Source organism: Hemitrygon akajei, chromosome 23 (assembly GCF_048418815.1).
Source record: "Hemitrygon akajei chromosome 23, sHemAka1.3, whole genome shotgun sequence".
NCBI lineage: Eukaryota > Metazoa > Chordata > Chondrichthyes > Myliobatiformes > Dasyatidae > Hemitrygon > Hemitrygon akajei.
In genome coordinates, this window is record NC_133146.1 from 46,886,607 (window position 1) to 46,911,551 (window position 24,945).

Consider the following 24,945-nt stretch of genomic DNA (forward strand, 5'->3'; position numbering starts at 1 on the left):
GGTTAGTCCAGCACTTATCCTACAGCAGACCATCAATATTCCTACAGGCAGTCTGCTACATGAGAAGGAGCTCATCACAGGGTTAAATAAAACACTACAAATAGATTGCTACGAGGAAGTTTAGTTTTGGAATACAATAGTCATTACACAAAATGTACAATATTGAAATGACATTTTATAGCTATGGCAAGAACGGTATAAAAACAGTAGTATAAACCCCATAAATTTTGCCTTTTGATAAAGAAAAGATGAAAATATTTAGTCACACAGACAAAATGTTGCTGGAACTCAGCAAGTCCAGGCAGAAAGATCTCAGCCCAAAACATCAACTGTTTATTCCCTTCCATAGACGCTGCCTGACTTGCTGAGTTCTGTCAGAATTGTGTGTGTGTGTGTGTGTGTGTGTGCGTGTGCGTGTGTGCGTGTGTGCGCGTGTGTGTGTGTGTGCGTGCATGTCTCAACATTTCCAGCATCTGCAGAATCTCTTGTGTTTAGGGTGAAAATATTTACCACTTTTACACTTCACACATATAGTTGCATTATCACTTTGAAAGATAAGGCTTTGGATGCAAGGCAGAAAATTCTAAGCTAATACACTAATGTGGCACTGAAGAGCCCTACATTGTCATTGCTGCCATTTTAAGGGTAACACCTTATACAAAGGCCTCATTTGTTCATTTATAGGAATGTCAAACACTCCTGGGTATAACTTGAAAGAGGACGCAAATTATATCTACTGTATTGGTCAACATTCCTCCCTTAAACAAACCCAAACTGCAGATTATCTGGTCAAAACAATATCATTGTTAGTGGGAGCTTGCTATGCACAAGGAAGGTCTTGCACGTACTACAGACTCAAAATTTGTAACTTGCTTTGAGATATTTGAAAGGCACCAAGTAATTTATTTATGTTTTGTAAGCAAATTCACAAATTACCCCTAATCATTAGTATATTTTTATTTCTAAGATGAAAATTAATGTAACCCTCGTTCATATCATTTATTAAAGAGCACATGTCTATCAACTCTACAGGAAGCGTATTTTAAATACATAACCGTTTATTGACTTGCATAGTGGTAATTATTCAGCCATTCACATTCATACCTTTCAAACTGCAAATGATGCACAATTAATAACCATCAAAATAATATAGCCTCCCCCCAATTAATACCATATAATTAATAATATACAAGGTGCAACTTCTGTTTACATCTTGCACATTATTCTGCAGGAAGGTCACAATAAAAAGTGATGCTGGGATAAAAGATAACTGAAAAAAATAATTCATCAAATGTTGAAATCGAATGACAGGTGATCAATGATTCAAGCAGCAAGAATTAACGCACCTTAGAAATAAAACATGTAAATGATGTTGTAACTTCATACAAGGGCCTCATGCTGTTAGTTTCATTCAGCAAATGCCATTTCATCGTGTGGTCTCGCTCACTCCCCATTCTTTATGCATTAACAGAAAAGAGAGTGTCCTTTAGGACAGTGACCTGATTCTGTTTAAATGATTTTGATACATGAGTACATCAAGGTATCTCTCCTCTGCTGCCACATAAGCAGAAAAGTAACCATTCTCTCTTGCTCATCGGCATCCCAGTGCAGCTTAGGCTAGCTAATATCTGAAAAGTACAGTACCTGAGTGACTCGATTTCAGCTTGACCATGGAAGAAGGTGTAATTCTACTGTGAACTCTAATTATTTGTGTTGTTTTATATTTTCAGTGGGGTGGGGGTTGGGTGAGAAGCAGTAAAACTCAACATATGGAAGAATAGTGCTTCATCTTATTAATCTCTATTCAACAGAAGATAGATTTGTGATGGGGAAAGGTCCACTGATGCCTGTTACCAGCCATGACAGTGCTACAGAGATTTACACTGCAGCATCAATCTTGTCAACTAGATACCAAACAGTGACTGCTGGACACTGGGGAAAAGCACAATACTGCTATATATGTGAACTCATTTGTAATGTTGTTGCTTTTTTGATTCATACTTGTATGTCAGGATATTTTCATTGGAACTCACTTTTTGATGAAGTCTCGCTGCCATGTTAACCATGTGAAGCAGTCTCCTCTGTAAAAGTAGAAAGCAGAAGCCTGTTAGTAAAAGATAAGAAATCCAGTAAGCACCTTTATAAGCAGCTGAGAACCAGCCTGTCATTTTTACTATTTACCACATATGATAGTGATTGAAGTTGTGATTACACAAATTGGACATTATGATTCTTAATGTTTAAGTACAAACTGCATGAACAGAACAGAGTACGTTACTAGCAAACAGGAATCCACAGATTCCACAGGGCAGCCATTGTCTGTAATGAGCTGCAAGCAACAGATGAGACAGGAAGAGTTACTGATATCATGCAGCCACAACTTTGATTTTCAAAAAAGAGCTCATTTGGAACACCTAAAAGCCCTGCATGCCTATTGACAAACACCCAAGATTTTATAGCACGAGGAAAATAATGACCATTTTCTATCACAGTGGTAAGAATCTTCACCTTAGTCTAATAATATTAATCTGTGAATGCCAAGGAACCAATATATTGATAAAATGCATAATTTTGAAATGCTCCACTTTAAAATCAATGTCAATTTTATATTTTAAAGAATTCTACAAAATGATTTGAAATTATTTTTTAAAGAAACTTTAACATACATTGTACTCAGCACACTGAAGAACTGGTTGTAATTGCTTTATTGCGACTAATATTGGCCATACAATGAAAACACCTTTCTTCAAAAAGAAAATCTGTCAATCATTTTTTCCAAAACTTTTACAGGTCAAGTGAAATGATTTCTCTAGAAATACCTTTCATTCACATGTTGCACTGTTTTTTTTTGTAATGACTGAAACCTAAAGAAAGGGCACCTTTCTCTCAAGATAATTACTTTAACACAAAAGTGATGCATGATGTTTGCCTTACAAATAAAAGAAAACAAGCAGTAAAGTAAAAGAGTAGAATTAGGATTTAAGCAGGCAGTTGTCTCAAGCAGCCAGAAGCTTTTTGCCTGTGCACTGTGGCATTCTTGTAATTTCAAATAAACACTTATCATGTTACTGATTAAAGGTATTGTAAACTATATTCTTGTGTGAAATTGTATTAAAAAACTGTACATTAAATTTTTGTAAAATGAAAAATTGGAAACCACTGAGTCAATCTGTTTTAATTGGGTTCCTATGGAATTGCCATACAACTACATTTTTCAATATACGGTCCCAAAGGTCCCATGCACACTTGTAAAATATAGTTCAAATAGCCCGAATTGTTTTTACATTGGAACATTCACAGGCAGATCAATTACTCCATACACCAGCTTAACTATTAGTGGCAGGAGATGTTACCATACCAAATCATAATCTTTAACTGATCTATGTCACATTCATTCACAAGGGAAATATCACACAAGATGCATACTGTAAACGTCTGTTTAAAACTGCCTTCAAATTCTATGATTTTCCTATCCCAATACAGTTAGCCTTAGCTTTGTCTAAGAATCATTCCTGTGAGAGAAAAGAAATCAAACCCTAATACTTTCCAAGCCATTTCGCTTCTCATATCGATTTCAAGGATAAACAGAATCAATCATTAATAATTACATTAAGAGATGACCCGCAGGTTAATCATATTCCCTGTGACTCTTACTATGGAATTAACAACAGACCTCCTAGGCTATGTTACCAATTGCTGAGAAACAATTTTTGATAATTGTCAGGAATTGATGCTCACAATTTGATTTAAAAGCAGCAAGTTGAGAAGATTTACAATTATCGTAGTGCATAATGTAACCTTAGAAACATCTAATTTTAGTTTAGTTTGCAAAATTTTTAGGAATTCGATAATTGATGCATATTATTCGTCAAATAAATATAAATTAATAATTTTAGTTAAGTATAGAAAATATCATTTGTGAAAGGGATAATATTTATTTTTTGAAGAACATACTGATCTAGTATCTAATAGTATTGGTACATTAATTGGTTTTATTTTCTTGTCATAATTGACTGCTGGCAATTTATTTTTTGCTGAAGAAATGCGCAAAATTCCTATAAAAATAGTAACTTACACATTTAGCTGAAAGATTTTATGTTCTTCACTTACAGTCTAAATGAACTTCAATGCACTAAAGTTTAATGTAAATGAGTCAGACTCAAAATACAGGTATTGGACTTTTAGATCAACCATAGTTTGTTCTTATAATTTTTCTTTTCACATATGAAATTTGCTAAAATATTAAAGCTTAATTTTTGACAAAGAAATACACTATTAACATGTATACTAAATACATGCTTGTTACTAAATCATTCCGATAACAAAGCCTTTAGTACTTACAAGCAGAGCAATTATTGCAAATATACAGTAATAACCGTCAATCCACATCAATTCTCATTGAGCGTCTTTACATGTACCTTCTCAACACCATAGCACCAAAGATTTTATAAGCATCAATCACTCTGTGTTAGAAATACAAACACTTCACTATTCATTTGATTACTTGCCTCAACATTGAAAACTTTGATCTTAACACATGACATGATTCCAAGTGTTCCAATTATCAAAAATACCAAATATTTGTACCACCAGCAGCAATTCAAAATAGTGTAATGTCTTTTTGGCACAACTCTTAACACAGTGTGTTGAATACTGATTAACTATAAACTAACAACGGATCAAATATATTGCTACTGGAGATCAAATAAACCTAGAATTCTAAAATCATATGCATAATTCCTTTTCAGTATTGTCATACTTGTCTGCACAATTTAAAGTATTTGTGCCTGAAATCTTAATCAGGCACTATGATTCAAAAATTCCATTGGCCTTTATCTAAAAAGATAATAGATTAGGTCAATGTGTAATGGAAAGAGTTGATGTTATCTCTAACTCTGTGGAGCTAAGAATTTTTTTTTGAATATTGATAAAATGTTGAAGCTTTGTATGAAAGGCAAAATGTAACTTCAATGCATTTCAAGAAACAGGTAAGTCTAACTGAAATGGGAGGGCATTTCTTCATGAAGAAAATAGATCTATTCACTTTGGGAGACTGTGCCTCTGATCATGAACAAAACAGATTAAATTCTGTTTTTCAGCTAAGGAAAAATAGAGTAAAGCAAAAGAAGGCAGAATGGGAATTCTGTTTCATTTTCCATTTCAATCACTGCACTGATTTAGCAGGGAAAAAAATCCAACATTTTCAATGCAATTAGAGAACATGTAGACAGCTTAATAATGGGGGGAAAAAGGTATCCCTACTTTCCTTCCAACCAGGATGCACCCTTACCTGACTGCTTCCAAAGAATTTTGTTTAATTTCATTTTACCACATTCTGTAGTATTTAGCTTTTAATTATGTCTACATTTTTAAAGGATGAGAAAGGATATCTTTTTCAATCTGAAATAATCTGACTACAGCAGTGGATCTCCCATGCCTTGTTTATAAAGAGCTCTAGCTCAGAACTGTTAGTGTTATCATTAACCGTGTTACTATTATCATTAACAGCAGCTCAAATTTTGTCATTATAATGATTTCCATATCATAAAATACTGTGGGCTTAAGTAGAGTCCCAAACATCTGTATGAAGAAATTATTTGATCAATTTGACTGGCTGTTTTCCTATGTCAAGAAGTTGATTACAGAATTCTGGATTGTTCAGTGCAAGATGATGAAAAATGGGTTTAATACAAAATTTCCACAGAATGTTGTACCAGTCTAGATGTTCCCTCTGCCACAATTCTGTGGGTCCTGCATGGCTACTTACTCAACCTTTTGGTTGGAAACTTCAAAACAAAGTTGAATTAAAGGAAAATTAAGATTTTTTTAAAAAAAACTAATCTTAATTACAAATATAAGGTTGGTTACAACTTTGGATTTTGGCCCAAAACATCAACTGTGCTTTTTTCCATAGATGCTGCCTGGCCTGCAGAGTTTCTCCAGCATTTTGTGCATGTTGCTCAGATTTCCAGCATCTACAGATCTTCTCGTTTGATTTTCTCTTGTTTCTCGCTTTAGAGCTTGGTATCTGCTCTACCAGGCTGACGGACAAGTGTTAGCTGTATGCCACAATTACTCTGTTACGTGCCTCTCTAACCTATTCCCTTTTGCCATCCACACCAGCAGTGGTCCTCAGTGGTGGCAAGCACAATGAAACAGCGTATTCTTCTTCCACCATCACTTCATTTCCATCCCCTTGTTTTGCTTCTCTTCCTGTCTTGGTGGTTTAGCTCAAAGGCTGTGGTGAGAAGACTCTCTTTAAGAATTCCTTCAATGATGCACTACTAAAGAAGCGTATGTATGATACACACAGGGAAATAAATCAGCACAATTCAAGTCAAGTCACTTTTATTGGCATTTCAACCATAACTGCTGGTACAGTACACAGTAGAAACAAAACAACATTCCTCCAGGACCATGGTGCTACATGAAACACAAAACTACACTAGACTACCTGAAACAACACAAAACTACACTAGACTTCAGACCTACACAGGAGCATATATTAACATGCATTAATTAGGAGACTTCAAAACGGGATGTGTCAATGAAGGGGGTGGGGGAGAAGTGATAAGACTTGCGATTTAATACTGACTCAAGTCTGGCCTTAGTTCGACCTGTGTAGCTCTGGATACCCATGAGATGGCAGGCTCCCTCCTCCAGCTTGTAAAACAGCAGGCACAAGAAAGCCCTCATTCTTCCAACTGGGTAACTTCTCTGTTGAAATAGGACAAGGGATTTCTTTTGCAAACAGCGGCATTCCAAAGTCAATGACTGTCTGTATTGCTGGGGTTAGCTGTGCAACTGGGAGTGAGGGGACATAGTGCAAGGATCGCAACTGGAGTTAAAATCCTCAAAGGAGAGTTTGCAAAGCTGTAGCTTTGCCTTCATATTCCTCAACAGGCCATGGTCTTTCTTTTTCCGCCTGCATTTCTCTACACTCCTCAGAACATCAAGACTGGAGGTCACGATCTGAGTCACGTCCTGCCAAGAGGTCTCAAGGACAGTCAGCACACGCCCTTTCCTCCCACTACCACACCCTCTGTGGTGCACAGCATTTCCTTACTAGCGACAATTTAGCTCAGTCAATACGATTCACATCTCAGCTTTTGCAACAACGTACTCGAACGTTTTCTTCTGCTGACTCCACTTCCTTCCATTCAGGCTTTGCTGCTGTTTGCCTGCCAAGACGATTGTTCTTTTCACAGTTGAAGCACAATCGTGATTGTTGTGTGAGCAAACTGCTGGCAGCTGCTGCAAATTCAGTGAGCAGAGATTGCAGCCCCTGCTGCCAAGATTCATTGCTGGGACAAAACCCACCTGCAGGCTTGCACCGATTGCCATCATAGTCCAAGATGTCCATTTGGTGAAGGGAGAACACAGTTTTGTAATGCCCCACACAAGGAAACAAGTCATTATCAGCCCACTAGTACCCACTTCTTTCAGCAAGATCTTGCTCATATTTTTCACCCTGACTGTTGGCTAATTCATAAACATTTAAAATTACATTTTTAAAAAATTCCTATATACCACCAATTATAGTTGAGGATTCCTTGCAAAGTAATTTAAAGTGTGCGGGATACCCTAACATATATTTCTTCAAAGAATTAAATTGGAATTTTAGTATAGTTTCATTTATTGCCTTAAATGTACAACTATCTGATCATAAGGCAAACACGAGGAAATCTGCAGATGCCGGAAATTCAAGCAACACACACAAAATGCTGGTGGAATGCAGCAGGTCAGGCAGCATCTATAGGGAGACGCTTCTCCCTATAGATGCTGCCTTACCTGCTGCGTTCCACCAGCATTTTGTGTGTGTAACTATCTGATCATATTCTCTTCTTCAATACAAAATCATTTTGATGGGGTGACCTCCACAGCACAGCGCATCTCATTCACTAAACTAAGAAATCATTCACATTTACCACAGCACTTAAACTATAGCATGAATGAAAGTAAAATAAAGGGAAGGAAAGATGAGATTAAAAGAGTAAAATTGAGAAAAACACAGATAATTTGGCAGTGATTATGAGTTTTCAGGTTAAGGCGTTAACTAATTCTGAAAATGACAAGGCAAAACTTTCCCTAGAGATATGAACGAACACATATCTGATGAAGGACAACATCATGCCATTATAAAAATGCTAATTCATTCTGAAAAGTATCATTACAGATGGCTTTTGGATGAGCTAAGCTATTCCAACAGCATCTTCCAAATTTTTACTTTTAGTTGTTGGTGTGTGATTTAGAGCTGAATAACAGTAGGCCTCACTGCTTTCTTTACAAAGTCTAGCCCAGTTATAATGAGAAAAAAAAAGGCATTAGTGTTGATGTTTGAATAAAAGTTCTTGAACTTAAATTAATCAATATTATCTCTGACTGAGAATATAAAAATGAAGTTCCATTCTTTTACACACATTTCACATTCAACGTGAAACCTCCAAAGTGCAAAGATCAGAAATGAGACTTGCCAATGCACACTGACAACAAACATTTAGTGATAAAATTTATTAATAATGTGATTATTGGTGACTATTTTTGGCATAAATATATTTCCACTGTTAATGCCTAAGATAATAGAAAACAGAGACCTTCTTCAGTTTTCAAGTAATATTGATTTATCTTATCCTTTCCAGAGCCTGGCAGGGGACATTAGCTTGCCTCAATGACCCTCAGTCAGGGATGGCTTCTATTCCAATCATTGGATGATCTGTATGAACTGTGTGCTATTAAATTGATAGTTGATCACATTACTGGTCCCAGTTATCCAAATCACAGTAAGTATTTAATTTCAGGAGAGTTACATTAACTTATCAAGTAAAGTAAATTCTCAGCCCATCAAGCTGGTGAAGGATTTTTCTTTACATGAGATACATAGCCTAAACCTATTCCTCTTCTCTTTCTTAACATCATATATATTTGGTACAGGGATCCTTGGGTTATAAACACCCAACCTCTGGATACTTGTACTTACAAACATAATGTAAGCAACAATCACACAGAATGCTGGAGGAACTCATCAGACCAGGTAGCATCTATGGAAAAGATGTTTTGGTGCGAGACCGTTCAGCAGGACTAGAAAAACAGATGAGAAGTCAGAGTAAGAAGGTGGGGGGAGGGGAGGACAAAGTACAAGGTGGTAGGTACCAGGAGAGGGGGAGGAGTGAAGTAAAGAGCTGGGCTGTTGATTGGTATAAGACAAAGTGCTGGAGAACGGGGGAATCTGACAGGAGAGAGTAGAAGACCATGAAGGAAAGGGAAGTGGGAGGAATACCAGGAGGAGGTGATGGGCAGGCAAAGAGAAAAGGTGAGAGTGGGAAACCTGGAGAATGGTGAGGGGGGGGGGGGAATTACTGAAGTTAAATTGATGCTTACGCCATCAGGTTGGGGGCTACCCAGATGGAATATAAGGTGCTGCTTCTCCAACCTGAGTGTGGCCTCATCACAACAGTAGAGGCCGTGGACTGACATGTCGGAATGGGAGTGGGAAGTAGAATTGAAATAGGTCGCCGCTGGGTGATCTCGCTTTTTCTGGTGCTTGATGAAGCAGTCTCCCGATCTACATCGGGTCTCACTGATATACAGGAGACCACACCAGGAGCACCTGATACAGTAGATGATCTCAACAAACTTACAAGTGCAGGGTCGCCTAACCTTGGAAGGACTGTTTGGGGCCCTAAATGGTAGTGTAGGGGCACATATATCACTTGTTCCTCTTGAAAGGTCAAGTACCTAGAGTGAGATATCAGTGGGGAGGGATGAATGGACAAGTGAATCGCGTAGAGAACAGCCCCAGCAGAAAGCAGAATGTGGGGGTAGGGGTGGGAAAGATGTGCTTGGTGCTGGGATCCCATGGAGATGGCAGAATTACATGGTGGATGTGGAGGCTAATGGGGTAATAGGTGATGATCAGTCGTCACATATCAGTCCTCCATAACATAATAATGTTCAGAAGTTCAACCTACGTACATACATTCATTCCTAAAGACAGAACTAGTTTTTTCTCTTCTCACTTCCAACAACTGTTCTTTCTTATATTCTTCTGATGATATTAATTACAATACCATGGCAGTATCATCATCATCATGTCTCATGTCATATGACATGGGCGTTCATGGTTTCATGACCACGATGTTCTTTGCATATTTGTCTATATAAGTGGTTTGCCATTGCCTTCTTCTGGGCAGTGTCTTTACACGACAGGTGACCCCATCCATTATCAATACTCTTCAGAGATTGTCTGCCCGACATCAGTGGTCACATGACCAGAACTTGTGATATGCACCAGCTGCTAATACGACCGTCCACCACCTGCTCCCATGGTTTGATGTGACCCTGACCGGGGGGCCAAGCAGGTGCTACACCTTGCCCAAGGGTGACGCATAGGCTAGCGAAGGGATTGAGTGCCTTACACCTCCTTGGGAGAGATGTGTCCCCACCCTGCCACCCAAGGAGGTACCAGTTACCATATTTAGTGATTTCTTTGTATACATCCAGACTTATGGACAAAATTACCATTCGGACATTTGCAAAAATAGATCTTGTTTGTTATCCAATGACAGCTAGTTCCTGTTCAAAGGAACTTGCAGACATAGTTTTGACAATTTTAAATTTTTTATTCATTCTCTATAAGAATCTCTGATTTATTATTGCTGTGCATGTTAAAACTACTGTAAAATGCCTTATTTAGTGATTCTGCTGTTTTAAAACACAACATCATTAATTTTATTTACTCACTAAATAGCAATATTATGTTGACAGCATTAACTTGGACTTCAAATTGATTTTGTGAATTTAAGAAATCCATGAATTATTGTATTACTTTTTTCTATTATCGTTCAGTTTACTTCAGAGGAAATGTGAACACACATTTCTTTATTCCATTACATTTAAAGTAAAATAACCATTTTTTGATGGTATGAACTGGGCAAATAAGGCTGACATGTGACCATTCTCACCAAGGCTGGATACAGAGCACTAATCTTCTGTAGCTCAGACCAGTGGTAAGCACGGCATAGGGACTGCACACTTAATGGAGGACTTGCTCCAATAACTGCCAGGTTCCTGACAGGCCTTAAAGCCGGAGTTTGCCGCTTGTGAAGCTTAAAAATCTCTTTAAGAAGAAGTACAAGAGATTCTGCAGATGTTGGGAATCTTGAGGAACACACACAAAATGCTGAGGAACTCAGCAGGGCAGGACGCATCACCAGAGATGTATAAACAGTTGAGGTTTTGGGCCAAGAGCATTCATCAGGGCTGGAAAGAAAGGGGGTAAAAGCCAGAATAAGAATATGGGAGAGGGAGGGGAAGGAGTACAAACTGACAGGTGAGCACAGGTGAGGGGGAAGGTAGGTGGGTGAGAAAATGGGGATGAAGTTAAGAAGCTGGAAGGTGAAAGGTGAAAGAGGCTGAGAAGGAATCTGATATGACAGGACAGTGGATCATGGGAGAAAAGGAAAGAACCTCAGGACTCGCATCACCAGGTTCAAGAACAGTTATTACCCCTTAACCATCAGGCTCTTGAACAAAGGGGGATAACTGCACCTGTGGGAGGTGAGAGCCAATTGAGGAGAAGAGAAAGGGTAAGAAGGAAATGGGGATTGGAAAAAGAATGAAGGGGGAGGGGAGAGAACTTAACAGAATTTGGAGAAATTGTTGTTTTTTTGTCTGGGCGAGCACACAGCTGAGGACTCAGACAGCAGCAGAACTGTTAAAGAGTTTGAAAATATCTCCAATAAAACATTGGCCAAGGTTGGCCACAGAAGATATTTATTCCATATAAAAATGAGGGGTGACCTCACAGAAATGTACTAAATCATGAGGCATATAGATAAAGTGGATAGACCCAAATGGCAACTTCTTTACACAGGGGATAGTGAGCACCTGGAATGAGCTGCCAGTGGAAGTGGTCGGGGCAGGTACAACTGCAACATTGAAGAAGCACTCGGAAAGGAACATGGGGGTGGGGAGGAGCTGGAAGGGTTATGAGATCGAACGTGGACAATTGGGATGAGCAGAGATGCTGTGGTTGGCCTGGACCACTTGGGCCAAAGGGCCTGTTCCTGTGCTTTTGTTACAATATGATTCTTTTTTTCAATTTGCTATAAATAAAACATTGCAATGTTTCTTTAAACAAAAATGAAATAAAGGTAAACATATGTGAAATAATTAAACTAAAGCAAAGATATATTTAGAATTCTCTGCCCCTTAAATCTGTGCTCTGAAATCCCCAAGTCCATGAGGTCTGCAATCCCAATGAAATCAATGGGCCTTCATATCTTGCATTAAATCTTCCTCAATTCAGGATACCAGAGGCAAATCCCCCTACAACACATAGGAATTCAGCAAGATTGGGCTTTGCTACCGGGAATCCAGCAATAAAGTAAACAGATAGAGTAATAGAGCACTATAGCACAGAAACAGGCTCTTTGGCCCATCTAGTCCATGCTGAGGTAAAACACCATCTGCTCCAATCAAAACTGTTGGCCACAGCCAGCACAATTTAGTCTCCAATTGTTATAAAGTCAGAAACCATTTTAATGTGCATTCCCCACCATCATCCTTATACAGTGCAAGCATTAACTTTAAAGCATGCCCGGCCAATATCAGAGTGTCAAAGAGAAGTACAGCACAGAAACAAGCCCTTTGGCCCATCTAGTCCATGCTGACACAATCTAAACTGCCAACTCCCATCAACCTACACTGAGACCATAGCCCTTCATATCCCTACCATCCATGCATCTATCCAAACTTCCCTTATGTGTTCAAATTGAGCTCGCATGCAGCACTTGTGCTGGCAGCTCATTCCACAATGTCACGACCCTCCGAGTGAAGAAGTTTCTCCTCATAGAAACATAGAAAATAGGTGCAGGAGTAGGCCATTCGGCCCTTTGAGACTTCGCCGCCATTCAGTATGATCATGGCTGATCATCCAACTCAGAACCCTGTACCTGCTTTCTCTCCATACCCCCTGATCCCTTTAGCCACAAGGGCCATATCTAACTTCCTCTTAAATATAGCCAATGAACTGGCCTCAACTGTTTCCTGTGGCAGAGAATTCCACAGATTCACCACTCTCTGTGTGAAGAAGTTTTTCCTCATCTCGGTCCTAAAAGGCATCCCCTTTATCCTTAAACTGTGACCCCTCATTCTGGACTTCCCCAACATTGGAAACAATCTTCCTGCATCTAGCCTGTCCAATCCCTTTAGAATTTTATACGTTTCAATAAGATCCCCCCTCAATCTTCTAAATTCCAGTGAGTATAAGCCTAGTTGATCCAGTCTTTCTTCATATGAAAGTCCTGCCATCCCAGGAATCAATCTGGTGAACCTTCTCTGTACTCCCTCTATGGCAAGAATGTCTTTCCTCAGATTAGGGGACCAAAACTGCACACAATACTCTAGGTGCGGTCTCACCAAGGCCTTGTACAACTGCAGTAGAACCTCCCTGCTCCTGTACTCAAATCCTTTTGCTATGAATGCCAACATACCATTTGCCTTTTTCACCTCCTGCTGTACCTGCATGCCCACCTTCAATGACTGGTGTACAATGACACCCAGGTCTCGTTGCATCTCCCCTTTTCCTAATCGGCCACAGTTCAGATAATAATCTGTTTTCCTGTTCTTGCAACCAAAGTGGATAACCTCACATTTATCCACATTAAATTGCATCTGCCATGAATTTGCCCACTCACTTAACCTATCCAAGTCACCCTACATCCTCTTAGCATCCTCCTCACAGCTAACACCGCCGCCCAGCTTCGTGTCATCCGCAAACTTGGAGATGCTGCATTTAATTCCCTCATCTAAATCATTAATATATATTGTAAACAACTGGGGTCCCAGCACTGAGCCTTGCGGTACCCCACTAGTCACTGTCTGCCATTCTGAAAAGGTCCCATTTACTCCCACTCTTTGCTTCCTGTCTGCCAACCAATTCTCTATCCACATCAATACCATACCCCCAGTACCGTGTGCTTTAAGTTTGCACACTATTCTCCTGTGTGGGACTTTGTCAAAAGCCTTTTGAAAATTTAAATATACCACATCCACTGGCTCTCCCCTATCCACTCTACTAGTTACATCTTCAAAAAATTCTATAAGATTCGTCAGACATGATTTTCCTTTCACAAATCGATGCTGACTTTGTCCAATGATTTCACCTCTTTCCAAATGTGCTGTTATCACATCTTTGATAACCGACTCTAGCATTTTCCCCACCACCGATGTCAGACTAACCAGTCTATAATTCCCTGGTTTTTCTCTCCCTCCTTTTTTTAAAAAGTGGGGTTACATTAGCCACCCTCCAATCCTCAGGAACTAATCCAGAATCTAAGGAGTTTTGAAAAATTATCACTAATGCATCCACTACTTCTTGGGCTACTTCCTTAAGCACTCTGGGATGCAGACCATCTGGCCCTGGGGATTTATCTGCCTTTAATCCCTTCAATTTACCTAACACCACTTCCCTACTAACATGTATTTCCCTCAGTTCCTCCATCTCACTAGACCCTCGGTCCCTTACTATTTCCGGAAGATTATTTATGTCCTCCTTAGTGAAGACAGAACCAAAGTAGTTATTCAATTGGTCTGCCATGTCTTTGTTCCCTATGATCAATTCACCTGTTTCTGACTATAAAGGACCTACATTTGTCTTGACCAATCTTTTTCTTTTCACGTATCTATAAAAGCTTTTACAGTCAGTTTTTATGTTCCCTGCCAGCTTTCTCTCATAATCTTTTTTCCCTTTCCTAATTAAGCCCTTTGTCCTCCTCTGCTGGTCTCTGAATTTCTCCCAGTCCTCAGGTGTACCGCTTTTTTTTGCTAATTTATATGTTTCTTCTTTGGACTTGATACTATCCCTAATTTCCCTTGTCAGCCACGGGTGCACTACCTTCCCTGGTTGACACACCACTCATGCTCCCCTTAAACTTTTCGCTTTTCACTCTTAATCCATGACCTCCGGCTGTAGTCCCACCCTACCTCAGTGGAAAAAGCTGGCTTGCATTTACCCTATCTACACCCCTCATAAAACTGAATTGCATGTTACACTTAAAAAAAATCTTCCTTCAAGGTACATCCCCTGATAGAAGTAGATAAAAGAATATTATTTAAGAAGTAAGTTATTTGTCAGAAGGATAGACATACAAATAGAAAAATTAAAAAATCAATTCAATTAGTTTTTCATCTGTTATGACTACTCATATGCTAAGAAAAGTTAAAAGCAGAATGTATTGCAAAAGTAAAAATCCTAATGTGACATTACAAAGTAGAACAAATTATTAGCAGTGAGCTTTGGCAGCTATTCAATCCCAGGTATCTACTTTGTACATAAACCATTGAAACTTCAAGCTTATTGTTTATGATGTCACTAGAACTACTCAGGATGAATTATTACACAGTAATTCTCTGCCAGAGATTTCAGTCTATATTTATTTCACAAGTGAAGAGGCTGCAGAACTTCTGAGGACAACAGACATAAACAAGCAAAGATGCCAATATTCCCTGACTATTTTTATTCCTCGCTCTTCTATTCCCATGGGAAGAAGTGCTTTGGCCCTGTAGTTATGTCAAGTTTAAATCACATCACATAATGAACTCACGAATTGTTTAACAGCTTCAAGGGAAAGTCTTACACAAAATAAACAACGTACACTACTTCCTCTTTATATCCATTCTTCCCACTTCTTCCTGTCTCCCAACTTCAAGACCAGCACTGATTTAATAAATGGAATGAAGAGCATTATGTAAAGCTACTACCTGAACTTTGCTCTTTACTCTGCCCGATATCAAAATCAAACAAACACACAAGGCAGAGGTTTCTTTTTCCCCAATAACAGTGAAAACACAGTAAAGTACAACTTCCTATTTCTAAGCAATCAAAGGAAGATTCCAGCAGGACACGGAAAACCAGATGCTATTTGGTGGCCTGTAGGCTAAGTTCTGCTTCACAAATATAAGCCTAGAAGGCACACACTCTTTATGACAAACTTTATACAACTGGTTCAAAAATTTTAAGTCGTTATACTGGAAATTCAGTGCACTTTGTATAAAAAGGACTTGGCATGGTCTTGTGGTAGCAATCAAAAAAGGGAGGACATTTTAAAGGTACAACTTCAGAAAGTGGACAAGAAAACTTCATTGGAAATCAGTTAGACTTTTAGAGCACATAAGCATAACACAAATCAGCTAGCTTTCAATTCATCGTTGCTGTCCTAAATTAGTCTTAAATTGTGAAATGAGTCAATTTCAAAATGTTTATAAATGTTTGCAAGCACATCAGTGACCTACTCTCACCCAGTCTCTGAAGTCCTATTTTCACATTGAACGTTACTGATGGTCGCAGTGCTGAAAAGACTCTAGGCTAGAGGTTCCCAACCTGGTGTCCACAGACTCCGAGCTTAATTGTACTGGAATCGCTGCTCTAAGTTTTGGAAAGAGTTCTCTAAATCTCTAACCCACTTATTTATGACACATGTTGCTTTTCATACCGTTCCGCTCCGTGCGGAGGGATGGGGGCTTTGGGTGGGGGGGGGTGGTGTTGATGATTCAGATGCTGCTCCTTTTTGAAAGGGGGAGTGGGTTTTGATGTTTCTCTCTGAATGACTTTCATGCTCTTTCTTTGTTTCGTGGCTATCTGGAGAAAAACAAATTTCAGAGTCACATATGGATACACACTTTGATAACAATGAACCCTCGAATTGCTAAATTAGTGAAGTGGTTTATTATTGTTACATGTACCAAGGTAAAGCGAATACGATGTTTTCCATGCTGTGTAAACAGATCTTTTAATCAAACCAACACACATAAAATGCTGGAGGAACTCAGCAGGCCAGGCAGCATCCATAGAAAAAAGTAGAGTCGATGTTTTGGGCCAAGACCCTTCGGCAGGACTGGAAAAAAAAGCTGAGGGGGAGATTTGAAAGGCAGGGGAGGGGAGAGAGAAACACCAGGCAGTAGGTGAAACTTGGAGGGAGAGGGATGAAGCAAAGAGCTAGGAAGTTGACTAGTGAAAGAGACAGAAGGCCATGGAAGAAAGAAAAAGGGGGGGGGGGGAGGAGCACCACAGGGAGTTGATGGGTGGGCAAGGAGATAACATGAGAAGGGACAAGGGGATGGGAAATGGTGAAGGGGTTGGGAGTGGAGGCATTATGAGAAGTTTGAGAAATCAATGTCCACACCATCAGGTTGGAGGCTACCCAAACGGAATATAAGGTGTTGCTCCTCCACCCTCAGTGTGGCCTCATCCTGACAGTGCAGGAGGCCATGGATGGACATAATGGAATGGGAATGGGAAGTGGAATTAAAATGAGTGGCCACAGGGAGATCCGCTTGTTCTGGCGGACGGAGCGTCATGTCAATACATCAAAATAGTACAAAGGAAAATCAATTAACAGATTGATTACGGTGTTACAGTCACAAGGAAGGTGCAAAGCCATGGTGAGGTAGATTGTGCGGTCAAGAGTCCACCTTAATGTATAATAGGACCTTTCAATAATCTAATAACAGTGGGATAGAAGGTCCTAGAACCTGATGGTACATGTTCTTAGTCTTTTGTATCCGCTGGCTGATGGGAGAGGTAGAGGAAGAGAGAATGACCAGAGTGGAAGTCATTAATTACGTTGGTTCCTTTACCATGGCAGCACGAAGTGTAGGCAGAGTCGACCGAGGAGAGACTAGCTTTTGTGATATGCTAAGCTCTATGCAGTTTCTTGTGGTGTCTGGCAGAGCAGCTGCCATATCAAGCCACGATTCACCCAGACAGGATGCTTTCTCAGGTGCACCTATAAAAATATCGGCAAACCTTTGGATGTGTTACTGCACTAAAGGCGTTACATGAACAAAACCTGCGGCAGAGACAGAACATTTAGAGAAGCAACGGTTTGAAGTCTAACGATGCACTATGTGGCTTATTTTTGTTCATTGTGTATGTCAGTCATTTGGATATGGACGATATCAAATAAACTGTAGATACCACAGATAAGTGACAAATTAACTCCCTAATACATCAAAGGTAGTCCTACAAGCATATCGATAACATTTGAAATGAACAAAATGTAAAAATTATAAGTGTTGGCCACAAAAAGTAAATAGCAGAATATATCGTGAGTATATTGGTGTGAAAGACTTAAGATTTAGAGGTGCAAGTTCAGAGAACCCTGGAAGTCAGTCCTCAGTCTGATGAAAACATTATTAAAAAATACAGTTGAAACTGGTTAATTGGGACACAGAGGGAACAGCACATTTTGGCCCAATTAAGCAGCTGCCCCAATTAGCCAAATTATGCATTTAAATGAAACATAGAACAAATTAGAAGATAAAACTATGTAATAATTCTGAATAGTTGTCAGCAGCAGTATTTGTCTACTGTACACTGCCATGTACTTTTGATTGACAGTAAATAAACAAAATCAGTGCAGACATCTAGTGCAGATAATGGACTACCTTCATACAACGCTTTCAATGACTGCACCTTACAAATCTTCATTTTCATTGTAATGTTCAAGAAGATTGTCGATACCTTCAAATTCTTCACAGTTCCTAATCTGACGAAGTAGTGAAATGGTTTCTTTTTCATTCCAGGCTGTTTCTGGCATCTCCAAGCCTCAATGCTCAAAACTAAAGTGAGCAAAATAGTTCTGAATTGTCTTACTGCTTATTCCTCGACAACTATCACTGACAAACATCACTGCTTTTTGAACACAAACATGCACGGATTCTATTTAAAATCTGTTCACTTTAAGCATGGTGTAGTATCTAACAGTCACACAAGTGCACACAACTGAACCTGGTTAGAAACTGTTTAGCAAGTCTCCTTGTTCAATTAAGCCAATAGTGGCCTAAATAAAGGGAATCCCAGCTATTTTCTCGATTAGTTTTTGTTCTTTAAGAGCTGTCTCAAATAAGCAGCCACCTCATTTAACCGATGACCTAATTAACCGGAATCCACTCTTAACAGTTGTGTGAGTTATTTCAGTGACATGAAATTTAAGAAACAATTTAATAAAATCATTAATCAGCTCCTAACTCAATTGGACTCCACACTATCACAAGGTTGGTGAGGAGACAGGCAGCATAGGTGTTGTCTACTTACCAGAAAACTCAAGGAGACTTGAAAATTTGTACTCTTTCTCATTGGAGCTGAGTAATAGATATCAGTCATTTGAAATTATAAACAGATTTGACCACACAGTTAAATAAACGGATTCCAGTAGTCCCTTGGTCTTGGAAAAAGATGTACCCATGCAACATTGATTGTGAGTGATTTATCAATAAACATAGTCAAAATTCTCCACACAAGTTGTGACAACCCTGAATTTATTTCCAGTGATGATAGTCAAGGCAGTAACTAGAGGGATGATTTTCAGTGCTTCTATTTCCTCTGTGCCGCCAACAATGACATGTAGATGTGACGGGTGTAGGAATAGGGAGCCTACTTTTTGACATTTTCTGGAGGATAAATGTCAAGTGCAAGACCATGTTCAGGCACAGACAGAGGAAACATGTGCTGAGATCATGATTGTACTCCTAATTATAATTGACATTCGACAGGTAGCACAATGCTTTACAGTAGCGGTGACAGGGGTTCAATTCCCGCCACTGCCTATAAGGAGCTTGAAAGTGACCGCGTGGGTGTCCTTTGCATGCTCCGTCTTCCTCCCACAGTACAACAACATTCTGGCTGATAGGTTAGTTGGTCATTGTAAACTGTCCCGCGATTAGGCTAAGATTAAATCTAGGGATTGCTGGGGATTGCTGGGCAGCGCTGGGGATTGCTGGGGATTGCTGGGCAGCGCTGGGTAGCGCTGGGGATTGCTGGGGATCGCTGGGGATTGCTGGGCAGCGCTGCTGGGGATTGCTGGGCATTGCTGGGCATTGCTGGGGATCGCTGGGGATTGCTGGGGATTGCTGGGCAGCGCTGCTGGAAGGGCTGGAAAAAAACTTCTTACACTCTGCCCCCTTCTCCAGGTCATTAATATAAACTTTACGTAACTGAGGGCTAAGAAGAGATTATTTGCACTCTCCAGTATTGACAAGAAAATTCTTCTGGAATAGCTGTGTAAAAATTATTGTTATAAAGCAGGTTAAAGGTTGGGTATCTTGACTCCTCCATGGACTTCCACCACTTCAAGGGCAAATCGAGATTTGCAAAATTGCTGGACTTCCCAGCATCATTAGGATGCAGAAAGGAATGAATAAAGTTAACAACAAAGGCGTGGTCCAGGTTCATCCCTGGACTCAGTTCTTTGATCAGCTCCGTAAGGTGAAAGTCAGATACACAGTTCCAAATTTACACTGTGTGGTTAATTACGACAGGAGATCACCAGCCTGCACAATTATGTCGATTGTGATCCCTTATGTAACCAACAGTCTTAGTTCTGCCCAACTGAATGGTGAGGAGTTTCAGGTTCCTGGCTGTCAACATCTCTGAAGATCTATCCCGGATCCAACATACTGATGCAGTTACAAAGAAGGCATGCCAGCGGCTATATTTCGTTAGCAGTTTGTGATTTAGTATGTTTCCGACGATTCTAGCAAATTTCTACCGATGTACCAGAGAGAGCATCACCGTCTGGTATGGAAGGGCCACTGCACTGGATTGAAAAAGCTGCAGAGGGATGAAAACTCACCCAGCCCCATCATGGTCACTTGCCTCACCAGGACCTCTTCAAACAGTGATGCCTCAAAAAATGCTGTGTCCATCATTAAGGACCCCCACCACCTGGAACATGCTCTTTTCTTATTGTTACCATCAGAGAGGAGGTACAAGAACCTAGAGACACACAGTCAACATTCAAGGAACAGTTTGTTCCCCTCCGTCATGAGATTTCTGAATGGACGAGGACAATACGCCATGCTTAGAGCAAACAGTTTTTAAAGAGTCAATTGTGTGTGTTGCGTTCAAAAAGCAGTGATTTTTGTCATTGATTGTTGGTGAGAATTAAGCAGTAATACCATTCAGAACTGTTTTGCTCTCTGCAGTTTCAAGCATTCAGGGTTGGAGACGCCAGAAACAGCTATGAAATAATTTCAATACTTCGACAAGTTAGGGACCATGAAAAACTTTAAGTTATCGATAATCGTCTTGAATGTTACAGAGAGAATGAAGACTTGGAGAATGCAATCAACAAAAGTATTACATGAAGACAATCCGTTATCTGCACCAGGTTTCCATGCTGATTTCGTCCATTTACAGTTAATCAAAACAACACAGCAGCGTACACTGGACAAATGTTTCTGTTGATAACTATTAGGAACTAATAGTACTATAGTAGTATTGGTCATGCTCTAATTTGTTCTGTATTTTATTTAAATGTATTTATGTACTTAATAAATATATGTGTATATACAGATACATATATATTATTTCGTTATTGAGAAACGGTGCAGAATAGACCATTCTGACCCTTCGAGTCATGCCACCCAGCAATTCCCAATTTAATCCGAGCCGAATCAATATACAATATACAATGACCAATTAACCTACCAGCTGGTACATCTTTGGGCTTTGGGAGGAAACCTGATTACCCAGGGGAAACCCACATGGCCATGGGGACAAAATACAGACTCTTCAGAGGCAGAGGCAGGAAACGTACTTGATTCACTGTTGCTGTGAAGCGTTTTGCCACAAAAACAACAAATTTCACAACATTTGTCAGTGATATTAAACCTGATTCAGCTTCTGATCTGGACCATTGTCATTTATATGTACTCTAGTTTCTACCTTCATCCCTAACCTTGTTGATTTTTTCAAACACAACAAACCACTCAGCATTTGCCTCAATTGCAAAGCTCCAGAAGTGGTAATGGCTTCTCACGGCAAGCTCAGTCCCTTCATTCCCTTCACAAGAACTAATCATATCACTTCCAATAAAATGGAGTTAGGCTCCACTGACCATCTGAAAAAGTACTCTGTGCAACAATTTGAAACTGGAAAAGGCAGCAAGTGCATACAGGAGTTGTCGCAATAACTCCGTTGCTAATTGCACAAGTGAACAAAATTGACAGGGTGCTCTGTTCTCATTTAGGTAAACCACTTCATCAATGTTTATCCTAGTTTCAAAAATTGATTGCTCCTTATTGATTCTCCTGCTGTTTACCATCTATTTTGCATCCTACCTGAATATTACCACATTTTCAGCCACGCTGAAACTCTATTTCAATTTCACTATTAAAATACTTACAAATCTTCGCATAAGCTGTCAACACTGCAGTAATTTTCACCTCCTTGCCTTTTGCCTTTACTGAAAGAGAAAACTGAATGCTGCAAATTGAATAATCAGACTGGATACCGCAAGTTATATATACATTAAAGCCAGTTAGCTATCGCTGATGAGGTTTGCACCAGCGACCACAAACATTCATTAATTATGATACGGAGTGTGGCCTGCCCTTGAATGCACACTGATCCTAGAACCGTGCTTGCTGCATTATATCTTTGAAGTAAGGGATATAATGTCAAATAAAGTGGTTAACTTAGCAATAATTTAACTGGACAGTCTTTTTACATTAAGAGCAGAAAAAGTTATCCAAAACTGCTGAGCCAAATAGAGCAATGGTCATCTTAAATTCAATCTGCCATAAGAATCTACCCAAGCAATTAAAATGTCACAAATTGTCCTACCACTACAAAGTGAGTGTGGAAACTTCATCCTTGCTCTCCATTTCTGAACAGCGTCAAGCACCTTCAGTTGAAACCTCTGCTCTGTCTACGTCAGCAACAATCAAGAACACCTCCTGATAGAAATATAGCTTTAACAAAGGAAGTCCAAAGTTTTAGAATGCTATTGATTGTTATGTAAAAACAGGTACCAGTCACAGCACAGATCCTTTTTTTTTAACATTTTTGACGACTGCATTGCGACCTTAACTTCAGCTCCCTCAGGAGGTTGCGAGTATTGTAAGTGAATTGAATTTGGGCATTCCCAATACAGGTCTTAATTGACGACAATTAAATCAGTCCACCAAACAAAACTGCTGCAACTTTTGGATAGTTTCATTAAGTAAGGATACGAGTCAGACTGCAAATATAAAAAGGAAAATGCCAAACCAGTTCAGTAAGGAATTCTCTTCTGAGATTGGAGTTTAATTAAGTTGTTGGAATAGAAAACATGCAGCTCCACTCAGCATGTGGCCTTTTATATTCATTGCTTTGGGGAACATATGTTGACATTGCATGATAAAATGAATTGTGAAGACGTTCTTCACCATCTTGATTCTAAATCACTACCCCCTCTCCTGAAAAACAACGCCCTCTTGTTCTCGAATCTGCATCCCATGGAAACAACATCCCTGTCAATCCTTCTCAATTGAATGGGCCAATCCTACTCACACAGGGAATTCCCTCATCCCAGGAATCAATGATGTGAATCAACCCTGCAGCAATTTCAGGAAAAGTTTATCATTCTTGAGGAGTGAACGCCAAAACTGCACAGGGTGCTCCAAACTGGCTTTCATCAATATTTGAACAATCTTATCAAGGCTTCAGGATCAGAATCAGGTTTAATATCACTGGGAAATGTCGTGAAATTTGTTATCTTTGTGGCTGCGGTACAATGCAATACATAATTTTTTTAAAATACAAATTACGGTAAATATATATACATAGTTATGAAATAGTTAAATTAAATAAGTAGTGCAAAAAGAGAAATAAAATAAGTAGTGAGGTAGTGTTCATAGGTTCAATGTCCATTGTTATCAAGCTGTTCCTGAATCTGTACAGGCTTCAGTACCTCCTTTCCGATGGCAGCAATGAGATGGCATGACCATATTATATATTCCATAACATACACTAAATATATTTTAGATTGAAGGCAAGTAGTCAAAGATATATGTATACAATGCATGTGACTACAATAAATAAAATTGCCTAAGTATAACAAGGAAAAAATAAACAGGAAAAAGCTAAAAACCAAAATTAAAACAAGAAAGAATTTTAAGTGGAATAATAATATTTAAGTAATTTCTATTTGGAATTTTAACAAAAAATTGTACAATATTGCAAAGAAAAATAAACACTTGTGTGATGTAATGAGATTTGCTGTTCAACTCTATAAAATCATTTATTTGTATTTAGAAGTTTGCAGTGATTGCAGTTCATCTAGGAATTTTTGGTTAAGCACCTCAGTCCAAAGACCCCATGTGGGAAGTGATGAAGAGACTGGGCAAAAAGTAGCGGAGATGGAAGATTGACTCTAAATTTAAAACAAAACCACAAACTTTCCAGATCACTACCTGCACCACATGTAAAATGGCACACAATAAATAAGACCATACGACATAGAAGCAGAATTAGGTCATCAAGTCTGCTCTGCCATTCCAGCATGGCTGATCCCAGAACCCCATCAACCCTGTACACCTGCCTTCTTGCCATATCCATTGAAGCCCTGACCAATCAGGAAACTATCAATTTCTGCTTTATATATACCCATGGTCTTGGCCTTCACAGCTGTCTGTTACAGAGCATCCCACAGACTCACTACTCTCCGGCTAAAAAAAAAATCCTCCTTAACTCAGTTCTAAAGAGTCGCCCCTCAATTTTGAAGCTGTGCCCTCTAGTTCTGGACATTCCCAGGATAGGAAACACCCTCACCACATGCACCTTATCTAGTCCTTTCAATATTTGGTAGGTTTCAATGAGATCCCCCCACATTCTTCTAAATTCCAAGGAGTACAGGTCCAAAGCTGCCAAACGCTCCTCATATGTTAAACTTTCATTCCTGGAATCAACCTCATGAACATCCTATGGACCCTCTCCAATGACAACACACCTTTTTCTGAGATATGAGGTCCAGAACAGTCGACAATACTCCAAGTGCAGCCTGACTAGAGTCCTATAAAGCCTCAGCATTATCTCCTGGTTTTACATTCTATTCCCCTTGAAATGAATGCTAACAATTCAATTGCCTTCCAATTTGTCTAAGTCCTTCTGCAATTGCACTG

General features: G+C 39.4%; 1 protein-coding gene across 1 annotated transcript in view; it reads right to left on the bottom strand.

Moving 5' to 3' along the window:
• The window catches only part of mgmt (O-6-methylguanine-DNA methyltransferase), a 405,239-nt gene that overhangs the window by 370,909 nt on the left and 9,385 nt on the right, over positions 1 to 24,945 (bottom strand). The window contains exons 2-3 of the mRNA XM_073027569.1: positions 2,034 to 2,081; positions 1,347 to 1,455 (exon numbers count right to left, since the gene is read on the bottom strand). Of these exons, the coding sequence (XP_072883670.1) occupies positions 1,347 to 1,454 (108 nt within the window). The 5' untranslated portion in view covers position 1,455; positions 2,034 to 2,081. The remainder of the gene's footprint in view (positions 1 to 1,346; positions 1,456 to 2,033; positions 2,082 to 24,945) is intronic.